Source organism: Poromitra crassiceps (genome assembly GCF_964638095.1).
Source record: "Poromitra crassiceps genome assembly, chromosome: 5".
NCBI classification, from domain to species: Eukaryota; Metazoa; Chordata; class Actinopteri; order Beryciformes; family Melamphaidae; genus Poromitra; species Poromitra crassiceps.
The window spans coordinates 26,944,912-26,957,542 of record NC_139642.1 but is presented as its reverse complement, the minus strand read 5'-3'; the positions used below and the strand labels follow the sequence as shown (position 1 = coordinate 26,957,542).

The 12,631-nt window shown below is 42.6% G+C and overlaps 1 protein-coding gene across 1 annotated transcript in view; it reads left to right on the top strand.

Annotated features, from left to right (window-relative positions):
* Window positions 1–12,631, top strand: part of elna (elastin a) — a gene marked incomplete at its 5' end in the record, with an annotated part of 89,912 nt that overhangs the window by 73,917 nt on the left and 3,364 nt on the right. Inside the window, 5 exons of the mRNA XM_083636597.1 lie at window positions 1,857–1,895; window positions 5,008–5,247; window positions 7,919–7,954; window positions 11,464–11,529; window positions 12,276–12,317. Of these exons, the coding sequence (XP_083492723.1) occupies window positions 1,857–1,895; window positions 5,008–5,247; window positions 7,919–7,954; window positions 11,464–11,529; window positions 12,276–12,317 (423 nt within the window). The remainder of the gene's footprint in view (window positions 1–1,856; window positions 1,896–5,007; window positions 5,248–7,918; window positions 7,955–11,463; window positions 11,530–12,275; window positions 12,318–12,631) is intronic.

Here is a 12,631-nt window from a genome sequence, read left to right as displayed (position 1 = left end):
TGTTTACAGTTTTCGGATATACTACTGATGTTGTAATGATACAAAGCTGGTTGAAAATTGGCTGAGTGTTCCTTTAAGACCTGGAGCCGGTTGAGTTAAGGGGCCCCACGCAGCCTTAAGCATTACAACCATGCCTTTTAAGCGTCTAATTATGCACAGTCTGCTCATTGGTGAAGTGCAGTAAAGAGTCACAAGCTTGCCTTTTAAGCTCCAAGAAATCCAGTAAAACCAGACAAGCCAAGCGCTCTGCCCCCCCCCCCCCTCCCTTCATCCCGTCTGTCTGTCTCCATATATAGGCTATTATTCCATATTATTATGCTTCTCAAACCAATCTAACTGCAGTTTAAATACTGCAAGCATGTAAATACGCTACACTATAGCAAGATCAAAGTGAAAAGAATGTTCTAAACGCATCAGCTAGAAAAATATAGCCTATCCCTATATGATGAGATTAATTAGATTGGTGAAAGTTTGTCCAGAATTATATCGTTTTCTCTCCCCTGCTGCACAGGTAGGATGATGCACATAAATATAGCCTACATTATGTAAAGTCATTGCATAAATGTGTTTTTATTGTAAAACTAAAATGTGAAGTAGAGCCTATTTATTGGAGCGGACATCACAGTAGGACATGACAGTAGAACCGCGTTACACTGTCACTCATCTAAATCACGTTAAATCTACAAGGGATATATATAGCCCCAATATGACATATATGTTTCACATACGGTGGTGTTTTCATTTCAATGTTTTATTTGGTCCAATATTGAAATGTTCTACAATTGCAGGTTGTGTTACCATTACACATTATTTAGATCTACGGTACCTTTATATCTATTTCGGCTCATTTGGTTGCTATTTAGTAGCAAAATGGATTAGCCCAATGCATGCTGGGACATTTCACATGCCAGGCAGTGAACTTACAACTTCTTTTTTCTATGGGACGTGTGTTGTGTCTGTCTGAGCGAGGGAGTCAGAGAGAGAGAGTCGTATTGTGCCTGTCAGACTGATGAGCAAGAGAGAGAGCAAGAGAGAGAGAGTGACACAGAGAAGGGTGACAGAGGAGAGCCAGAGGAGCGCTCCGCGCAACTGGCGCACTGAATACGCCTGGTTTCCAACAGCGCAAAGCGCTAAATTAACGCCAGGTCGGAAGATATCATTAGGCCGGTATTTAAGGCCGAAACGCCCATTCTCGCCCATTCAGGGAGTGCGCCACGCCCATTCCGCCTAAAGCGCATTTGGCGGCCTAAAGCCATGTTGATATCTTCCCGAGGCAGGCGCAAGGCACGTTTTTTTGCATGTAAGGCCAGTTTTTGCGCCGAAGGCCTGTGGGAGAATAGGGCCCAAGGTGTCCATACTGTAAAATACAATCGGTTGCACACAACACCCTTAAATGTTGTCCTCAACGTTTTCCTTAAAATGTTTAGAGAAGATTTAAGGGTGTTTTGTGCAACCAATTTTAATTTTATGGACACCTTAAATCGGACTCTAAGGAAAATCTTAACTTAGGGTGCTTTGTGCAACCGGCCCCTGACTTTTACAAATGGAGGAAGTCAGCAACACACAACATGTCCCTATGGAGACTGATTACTGTTAATAACAGCATGTACAACATCAAAGCGTGGCTGTTTGAAGAAAGCATCATCCTCTGGAGGGTCCCGCCCTGTAGCGGCAGTGGGCGAAGGGGGAGTTGGATGATGTTGTTGCAGTGATATCACTGTAGTGGCGACAACAGCTAAAGAAGTATAAAGCTGTTTATAGGTCGTCCATATTGTGCGATAAATAATCATAATTTATGCACATTTAAGGGATAGACAGAGATTTATCATTGATTGATTGTCTTTGCATTCCAACAGGCTATGGCAATCTTGGAGTTGGCGGTGTTTATCAACCAGGTGGGGACCACTGCATGCTTCATTATTTATTTATTAGTGGCCGGGCCAGGCAGGGCCACTGTTTGTATTTGCCAATATTCTTCTTCTTCTTCTTCAGGGAAGTTGGACTTCCCATGCATGAAAATAAACCAAACTTTGCACAAAGGTCCAGTCCCATGCCAAACATCACCCATGCGAATTTGGTGCCAATAGTCCTGATGGTGGCGCTACAGCAACCGTCTACATTTTCAAACTTTGAAACTTCAGAACAAATCAGGCATACGTGTTACGCCTTTGCAACTTTTGCCAACATGTGGGCCCAAGTGAGGAGAAACTTTTGTCCACTGCAACCTATGGCCAATTATGAAGTTCAAAGACTGCAAAACTGCAAAAACTGTCAAATAATTAAACCCTACTCCTCCCACATTTTTTCTTCAAACGACACCAAACTTGTGCATCGGCATCGGTAGACTGTCCTACACAAAAGGATCAAACAGATTTTTGATTGATCAAAAATTGAGCCCACAGTTCATCAAAATGTTGTTACTGTAAACGGTACTGTAAACAGCTACTGCAAATTCTCGCTAAATAAAGCTTGAATCTTCACGGGAGAAAATTACTAAATTCTGATGTCACAGTAGTTGAAGTGGGTCAAATCTCAGAATTTGATCTCAAAAACTAAATTTTTGACAATATTTTGAATTCTACCCTACTCCTCCCACATTTTTTCTTCAAACGACAGCAGCAGAGGCAGTTTGATAACACCTGTGACTGATCAGGTAATCAAGGAGGATGCATTTACTCACCCAGTTTCCAAGAAGCATCGGGAGTCAGTTTGGACCAGAGGAGCGAGCAGACAAGACCTCAGAAGCCATTTCAGAATAGAAGGCTAGAACCCACTCTCTGGCTGGCCTAAAAGAGCCTTACTGGCTGGGGGGGATATGGGTGGTGTTTGGGGGTTGGTGGTGGTGTGATAGCAAATTATTGATCGAGTGTTTATTGATTGATTGATTATGAACTATGGCCCTTCTAAGATGTATTTTGTGAACTATGTTCTTCATCATTGCAGAATATTGCTGTACAGGGAGAACATGTATCTTGTTTTGGGTGAATAGACTGGAGTGTTGTGTCTTGTGAACATCAGATTAACTATTGACGTCATGGAAATATACTGAGTTGGAGAGAGGTTGAATGAAGTGGAAAAGTACTGCCCTCCAGGGTGGGGGGCGGGTGTCATAGTTTCAGTATATGATGTGTTGTAAACGATGATTCGGGGCTCCTGCCTGACAACGTGGTCGGGGAGACCTCTGTGCACAGATGTTAATCTAGAATAAAAACCTCCTAAATACACTTGAAACGGATATCTCATTATTGATGGATCAGCAGGGCATTTCAGCAATTTTTCCATCACAGTGGGGCATAGGGATAGGAAGTTGCTAGAAAGCTGGCATTTGAGTAGTGGGTAGGATTAGTGGCTCGGGGCCTATCGGGTGGTGTTTGGGGGGGAGGGGGTGAGGGGAAACTTTTGTGCAATGTCCGATATTTAGCAGCCCATTTACATACAATTATATGGTCTGCTACACCATATACAGCAATCTGACATAATGATTTGGTCTTCTCTAGCGCCACATAGTGGACGCAGGAAGTAGCATGCAACTCCTTTGTGTGCCCGGGCGCCGTTCAGCGTCGAGGCCGCAGCTGTGGCAAACCCGGACGTGCACAAAGGGGCAGCGGCCCGGCCATGACTCATTGCTGCGGAGCAGCTACAATTGATTTGTGCAATGCTCTTCACTCCCTTTTTCACTCTAATATCCTCTGAAGTTATCAAAGATGCCAATTGGCACGCTTTCATCAGCCCCCCCCCCCCCCCCCCCCACCCAAGTCTTTCACTTTGAGCAGTACAGCTTCTGGTGCACTCCCTCTCCCCATCAGTGAGGGATGAGCGTAATCGTGCAGCAGCAGTAGCCGACTAGCCGCAGCCTGTAGCCTCCTGGCACGGATGCAGGCTGGTCAGAGAGCCTCGTAGCCCTAATCCTCCTCCCAGTGCTCCAAGAGATATCCACTGGAACAGAGCCGGTCACACTGCCTCTGTGAAACGCTCGCCAAGATGGCGTCACTTTCCTCCGTTGCCAATGTTTGTCCAATTGAGAAGTAACTTTACTAGCAGAATACTGGGATGGGCATCGAATTTCGAATTTTCGAATAATTATTATCAAGGTCGACTTTTATTATTGAAAGTCGAAATTCGAGATTTTTTTTTTTTTTTTTTCTTGTGAGACAATGTTGCATTGTCTCCCCTGATTCTAAGTATAGTCGAATCGCTTGGTTTGAGCAAGTAAAACAATTTTTATAAGCATTTTAAGCAAGGTTTATGGAAAAATGAATGGCGGATGAAATCCCATGAAGAGGGAGAGGGGGTGACTTTGGCACCCCTTTGGCACTCAGACCTGAGCCTACTAAATATTTAATGAACCACTCATGATTGTCAAAACTGTTTTTTATTTTCGAAAATGTCAATGTCATGTAACATGTTCTTTACTTCAGTGGTGCAATGCTTGTTTGAGCTAAAAATCCACAGCAGAAGCTTTTTCTATTAATTAATAAAGCCTTAGACTTAGAATCAGGGGAGACAATGCAACATTTCACTCACAATTTTTTTTTTCTTTTTTTCTTTTCTTTTTTTTCTTTTTTTTTTCGAATTTCGATTAAAAGTCGACTTTGGCCAGCGAATTTCGAATAGTGTTTTTGCTAGAAATGCCCATCCCTACAGAATACCCATCCCTGACTGGCCATTTAGTCAGGCCTCACTCACAGAGTTGGCATGCAGCCTCTCCTCTCTCTCCCCAGAGGGTTTTCATAGTCCACTTCAGTGGCTGATTACAACTCTGCTCACCTGTGTGCTGCTCCAGAGTTCACTGACTGATTCAAACTCAGCTTACCTGTGTGCTACTCCACTCTGGAGCTCTCCATGGTACTGAACCTGTGTCGAGGCATTTTGGCCACTAATTAGCCATTTCTGCCCATTTAGTCGAGGCTAATTACCTAATTCAAAAAATCTGGCTCACACTTTACACAGTGATGTTTCTCTGTTTTGATGGATTTGTTCTGAGTTAATTGTCCATTAATTGTCCAGGTGCTGGTGTGGTTCCTGGCTATGGAGGTTACCCACAACAGGGAGGTTACCCACAGCAACAGGGAGGTTACCCGCAGCAGCAGGGAGGTTACCCACAACAGTGGGGTTACCCACAACAGCAGGGAGGTTACCCACAACAGCAGGGAGGTTACCCACAACAGCAGGGAGGTTACCCACAGCAGCAGGGAGGTTACCCACAGCAGCAGGGAGGTTACCCACAGCAGGCCTACCCAGGTGCAGGTAATCCTCCCTGTGTGTTTCTGCATGTACTTGTTTCTGGAAGTACATGTTTACATGTGTACTTTCTAACAAAGATCTACCGTAATTTCCGCACTATAAGCCGCACCGGAGTATAAGCCGCAGCAGCAAAATTGCCTGTTTGTTACATATATAAGCCGCACCGGACTATAAGCCGCAGGTGTTTTAATGTTTTTTTTTTTTTTTTTTTTTTTTTTTAATTGTGTTTTAATGTTTAATTACCATATGTAAGGGTTCATGCACAGAGGGGATTGTCGGGAAAGAGATGGCTGTTTGAGGAAGCTCCCATTTATTAACATTTCAACAAAACAACATAACACAACACCACCTGTGTTTTTTTTTTACAGTGCACACAGTGTCCGCGGTGTGGTGAAAAGAGGGCAAGAGAGGAAATTAAAACAGAAGTGGATTTATAGTTAGAAAGAGTGCTAAAAAAGAGAGAATTCCGTTTTTTTTTTTTTTTTTTTTTTTCCGAAAAAATCCATAGATAAGCCGCACCGTTATATAAGCCGCAGGGCCAAAAAACGGGGGAAAAGCCGCGGCTTATAGTCCGAAATTTACGGTAGTTACATTTCCTTAGCTGATGAGCTCGTGACTCAGCCTCTCCAGATGTGCAACATAATACCGTCAGTCCCTCAGGGTCCAGTGGTGAACACCATTCTGTAATGTGACCCTTGAGGACCATCCATTGTGCCATAAATCAATGGCAAGGAGCAACATTAGTGCCATTTATCATAGAGAGGTGGAGGGCAAGAGAAGAATGTTAGGGGGTTGGCTGGTAGGAGAGGAGTTGGAGTGTGACCGTTTCTCTCAAGACAAAATGGGGGGAAAGAAGAAACCACTCTATGATAGGTTTGACATCATTACAAATTGTGTGTACTATGATTTTAATCCATCTATCTGTATCAAATCTACCACTGGCTCCAGCCACCCATGACCCTGAATAGGAATAAGTGGCTATAGAGGATGGATGGATGGATGGATGGATGGATGGATGAATTCAAGATTCAAGATTATTCAAGATTATCTTATTTATCCCAAGGGAAATTTGTCTTGGACATACATACGGCTGCTACATACAAAACAGTGCAAACCACAAGACAGTGCAAACATGTGCAAACATACAATTAAAGTGCAAGTGCATCATAGTTACAGTAGATGCTTATTATGACCCGAGTTTAGGAGACTAACTGATATGGGGATGAAAGAGTGGATGACTACAGTATTCAGTATATAAAATATACACTTCACAGGAGTACCATTTACCATATATTTTCAGTGTAGTTACTGAAGAGATTTCAAACCATCATCATTATCAGAAGCCAAATATTATAGTAGTCAGCTGGTATTAGAAGCTACCTCCAGAGGCTCGGAGTAAAGCACAGATGATTTTTTTAACTGTTATCCCTGTTTCTGGATCAGGAAGCCGGTTAAAGCCCAACTGTCGACAGCCAGGTAACGGATTGACAGGCAAACTGACCCATCACTACAGAGCTAACATCCAAAAGAAAGGGAGAGGGGAACTGATGAAGAATGAAAGGAAGTGCCACCTTCCCCAATTTATTGTTGAGATTCCTGACATCCAGTAGAGGATGAGGAAACCACATGTTCAACATGTATTTCATGGCTCTTTAGCCCTAGTTTGTTTTTATATTGAGACTTCGACCCCCTCTCACTCTCCTTTACACCGGTAACCCTCACATTTACACACTGCCAACTCCAGCTTTTGCACACTTACGCTATGTAAGTTCAGTGTTAACTTAAATTAAATCTAATCATAATTCAATCAATCTAATGGCGTAGAGATAATGTCTGCCACTGCTATTAATATCAGATTAAAATTGAAAAGTCCTGGATATTTTTTGATAATATTAATTTGGTTCTGAATACACAATTACAATTCTCATTACATGTGTTTATAAGGGAAATGATCCGTATTTACTAAAACAAACCAAATCTAATTAAGGGCTTTTCAAGTTTAATTCATAAAAGCATTTTATTTCAAATCCCTCACACCCAACTTGGTAATAACACATGAGACTTGGTAATAATAACACATCTGAGGCTGGCTTTGCACTTGGGAATTAAATTGTGTTTGAATGACCATGGACTGCATTTCTCTGTTCGGAGCCTCTTTGAATTTGATGAGATTAGACAGTGCAGCAAATTAAAATTAGATTGATGTTCAGCACAATCGTCATTTGCAAAATAAATATGACAAAGTAAATTATGCTGTGTCATCTATGTCCAAGCTCACCTTATTCAGATTCAGCTGCTTCGGTGGCCAAAACACTCTTTCTCTCTACTGTGCTCTAACTGAGAGTGTGTCTGTATGTGTTTCATGAAAGATTCAGACAGAATGACACGATTTTCTGCGTGGCGTCTGGCCATTTAAATACAGAAGAGAGCATTTCTGGGTCATGCAGCAGCTATGCGACAGCAATAGCTGGAGAACAGAGTGCCTCCCATGAGATCTACTCTAATGTCAACTATCTTTCTTTACCACATCTCGTTCAGGGAAAAAAACATATCATTTTCAATGTCAACTGCTGTGACAGCGGCAACGTTGGCTAGTTTGACGGTTCTTCTGTTTGTTGTCGTTTTTAAACCTCTTTCCTGGTTTCTCCTTGTCTCTAATGTGTCTGTTCTCCAGGTGGATATGTCCCGGCCCCACTGACTCCTCAACAAGGTACCAAACACTCCCCTAACTCAACTTAACACTAGATTGTGGGGCATCTGGGTAGTGTAGAGGTACAAGCACTCGCCTACCACTGCAGAGACCTACCTGGGTTCAATTCCTGGTAGCGGTACTTCTGACTTGGTCAGATGTTCCTACAGGCACAATTGGCCATGACTGTGGGTGGGATGCCGGTGGGGTATGAGTCCTGGGCGCTGCACTAGTGCCTCCTCTGGTCGGGTGGGGTGCCTGTTCAGGGAGAGGAGAACTGGGGTCGATGATGATGATAGGTCGATGAAAGCATGAGTATAAAGCATGATCCTCCAATATATATATATATATATATATATATATATATATATATATATATATATATATACATATATATATATATATATATATATACATGATTATTTGGATGGAATTGGAAAGGGATGGGGTGTGGGGTGGTACCGGGTGCACTGGTCAGTGCAGATGGCAAAGCGCAACCAGTATGTGGAGCACATAATAATCTACATCTTCCTGAACATTGGAGATGATTCCTGATGGGATTATTTCAATGAAAATGCGTCTGGTTTCTTAGATAACACTCCCTGGTTTGACCTCGAACAGTATCTAAGCTTTTAGTGGCCTTTGATGTAGCCTGTGAATTTAACTAGGTGGTTGGTTATCACATTTATATGACATTCGCTGCCCAAATTAATTAATTTCTAGTTAAAGGAGAAACCCAACCAGTTTACGAGTTAATGATATTCCTTTGCTCCAGGACAATTAGTCAACTTATTTGTTTAGCCCTAATTTACAAGCATGTCTCAGAGGACTTTACAGAGAATGTGTCTAGCTAGGTCTAGCTAACCACAATCAATAAACAGAATTGAATAATGTATATAAGGCATATAAAACCAAGCATAGCAAGAGAAGAGAGGGAAGAGGAGAGAGAAGAGAGGGTGAGAGAAGAGAGGAGAGGGAGACATGAGAAGAGAGAGAACAGAACAAGAAGACAGGAGAGGGAGAGAGAGAAAAGAGTGAAGAGAGGGAGAAAAGAGAGAGCGCATAACAAGAAAACACAGACAGTCTCACCTACCCTAAAGCTGCCTTCACATGATAGGTCGATCTTCTCGTCTCTCACCGCGAGGTCGAGCAGAGAGCAGCAGTAGCTGTTGCTAGGCAAGATTGGTTGCACTCATGAAAGGTCAGTAGGTAACTAGGTGTCACAGCCAGTGCTACAAGACTTAACAGTAACATTAGAGCTCATTGTCCAGGAATTTCTAGTGAACACTGGAAACATGACATATAAATGGCTGTCTCATCAAACAGGTTTGATGAGGAAGTTAGCTGAGTGAGGAATCTCACCTGGTTAGCTGAATTGAGTAGCTCAGGCAAGACATCTGCGCCTCGGGACAGCCTGGTCTTGTTGTCACATGAAGGCAAAAGACGCCTACGAAACAGATACACTGTGACACACTACCAAACTAATGGACACACTGTCATAACTGGCCGCATCCATCTTGTGTGAAAATCAATATGAGAAGGGGGAGAAAGAGTCCTTATTCGTGGGGGCTTTTGGGCCTTGATGAGGCAGATGGCAGTTGGGAAGAAGCAGTTCTTGTGATGAGAATCCTTGAATTTGTGATGTCACTGGGATGTCTCTGGCACTGCTCCATAGACAGTGAATTGGGTGCTGACATTATTCACCCGTAAGATTTTTGTGTGAGTTCTTTCTAGCACCCAAATGAGTTTGCAATTCTGGTTCATACCTGATAGCTAGAATATAAACTGACAACTCAACTTCGCAACATATGTGTAGAAAAGGGTCCATAATGGCCCACCATCGGGCCTGTTCTTGGGGCAATTGACACCCACGAACCAACGCGGCAACGACGTAATGACGATGACACCGCCGTGACATCATCAATGATGACGTCAGAGTTCACCTGTGAGGTCATCGGCGATGTCAGACGGTCTAGGCTGACTGTGATGGCAGACGGGACTTTACCGGGTCACCGATGATGTCATAGCTCCCTGGACGTTGTGACATCACCAATGATGTCATACACCAAATGTGGGGATATATACAAGGCGTTTTGTGACGCTGTACCCATTCCTTCCTCTACTACTTCATAATGTCTTCCCTTACCACGACCGAATCCGAATCCGACCCATCACTCTTGGTCACTGGCTGCCTTACAACCAGCCAGGTCCCGGTCACTGGCTGCCTTACAACCAGCCAGGTCCTAGTCACGAGTGGTATTCCTTCAACCGCGTCCGAGGACCGACATCTCTGTGGTTCTGATCGACCACTGCCCATGAGCCCTCAACTACGATCCAGCACACTTCACACATCACCCGAGGCAAGCACACAAGCTTCCTTACAATATGGCTCCATTCATTGTTTATGGAGCAGCAACCAATTTTACCTCCCCAGTGACATTCCATAAACTCAAGGCTTCTCTCTATGATTTCTAGCTTTAGGAAAGAGTGGTTCAAGTTCACAAACACTGACTGAACTGTTCTGGGGCGCAGAAATAACATAATGTGAATTCTTAACGCCTATTTAACTTAATGGCTATTTAAGTCAGACTGTAAATTCATGTAAATTCAATGTAAATTCATATTGTATGCCTACTGAACACTCCTCCACTTGTGTATATATTGTATATATTGGACTGTGCACACTTGCAATGTCTCTTTGTTTTCCTATTTCTTTATCTCTGAATATTGACATGACCGCTACGCTGCATACTGACACTAAGACAAATTCCTCATTATGTAATCTTGGCAATAAAAGTGATTCTGATTCTTAAAATGGGCAGAACTCCCCTTTAAGTCCATATGCTTGCTAGGGGCACACAGCGTAATGACATTGCCAAGGGCGAAAGTACTCAGGTCAGCATATTGTTCCACTAATTAAAATCCACTTGCTTTGCCTTTTTTTGTGGCACTTCTGACTTTGTTGGAATAAACTGACAGCATTTCACCCACAGATAAATGTCAGGAGTGACAGGATTCAGTTTGATATAATATAGTTATTTACACAGTATTACAGTGTAGGAACGGATGCATTGAATATTGTTGGCTACAGCAACTGCAATCCCTGTCCACCAGTACGTATCATTTATTCATACGTGACTCAGTGTAGTACAATGCTGATCACATTAACAGCCTCAAACATTCACTTAGCTCTCGTGTGTCCCATCATGCTGTTTTGTGTACCTGCTACCTATGTCGATAAATCCATCTGTAATTTGATTCACAGTATCTGTGCCCGGTGCTGCAGGGCTAGTGAATATCAATTGGTCCCCCCTGTACGTAGTGTAACTGCTTCTCTGGGAGGGCCGGCTTCTTCTGGCTGGCTGGACACTGTGGTCAAACACCACAGTGTCCACTCAGCTGTAATGGGATAGGGAGGAAACCTCTGCCCACAAGTCATGAAACATTTGTAGACCAGCAGGAGGTTTTTGGTTCAACTAAATAGCTTGTGTTGCTTTCTCTTTTTTTCTTCTTCTTGTCTTGTTCTGCAGCCAAAGCAGCTAAATATGGTCCACTGCAGGGTTTCCTCGGGGGCGCAAGGGAAAGATTCTACAGAGGTAAGACACTGTTGTGAGACTAAACTAGCAAATCAATAATTACAAAGTTATAAAGGTTACATGGTATATTTATTTCAGAGAACAAATTGAGGTAGGTCTTACCTAACAGAGTTGCTAGCAGAGTCTCCTCCCTAGGGGAGGGCTCCTCAAGTCTTTATACAGCAGTGGGCATGTCATGTAACATGGGAACTCGACCTTACACCAGCTCCTGTAGCGCTCCCTACAGGGCTGGAGGCTTAACTGTCTTAAATTCTCACTACAATCCTCCCTCTAATCCTATTAAGGATTACTTATCATAGTTTAAGAGAGGGATTCAATGGACATTAACTGTTACATGTGCATAATATTAAACTATCTTCATAGAGAAGAAATGTATCTTACTCATATATGCTTTTCATAAACTCCAACCACACAGAAACAGCTACACACCCAAAATGCAAGCTATCCACACACAGGACCCCAGACTGCATTTCACATGTAAACATAATGACTTGGCTCTTTTCTTCATGCTGTGATAAGTGACTCTTCAGAACTTTACCGCCAGCTTCATAGACACCAAATCTACCTTGATACCTAATCAATTTATTTATTCAGCTAGATACCAAACCTAACTATAGACACCAAATCTAGTTCAACACCAAGTTTATTTCTTCATAGATACCAAATCTACCTAGCATAGACTCAATATTATTTATTGGCAATCAGATTGTAATTGAACATTGATATTAGGTTTGTTTGCATTGCAGAACTGCTGACCAAGATGGAGAACCGACATGGATTGGTTAAAAGTAATTATGGTTTAATTATATTTAATTATGGTTAAAGTAATGATTTTGAATAGGAACTGCTTTTCCTAGTAAATTAATGGATAGTTTGGCTACTTACAGCTTACAAACCATACAGTAATGTTAGGCCTTGGGGAGAGTTTCCATAAATTGAGTTGAAGTAATGGTGCGTTCCTTTATCGCAAAATAACTGGGATGTGGAGGCTAAATGACATCACATCCGTTTTGTTAGCGTTCCATTTGCAGAAAACTTGAGCTGGGAAGTTCACTGTTCATTGGTCAGATCCAGTCGCTAGCCAGGCTAGCCATTGTTAGCC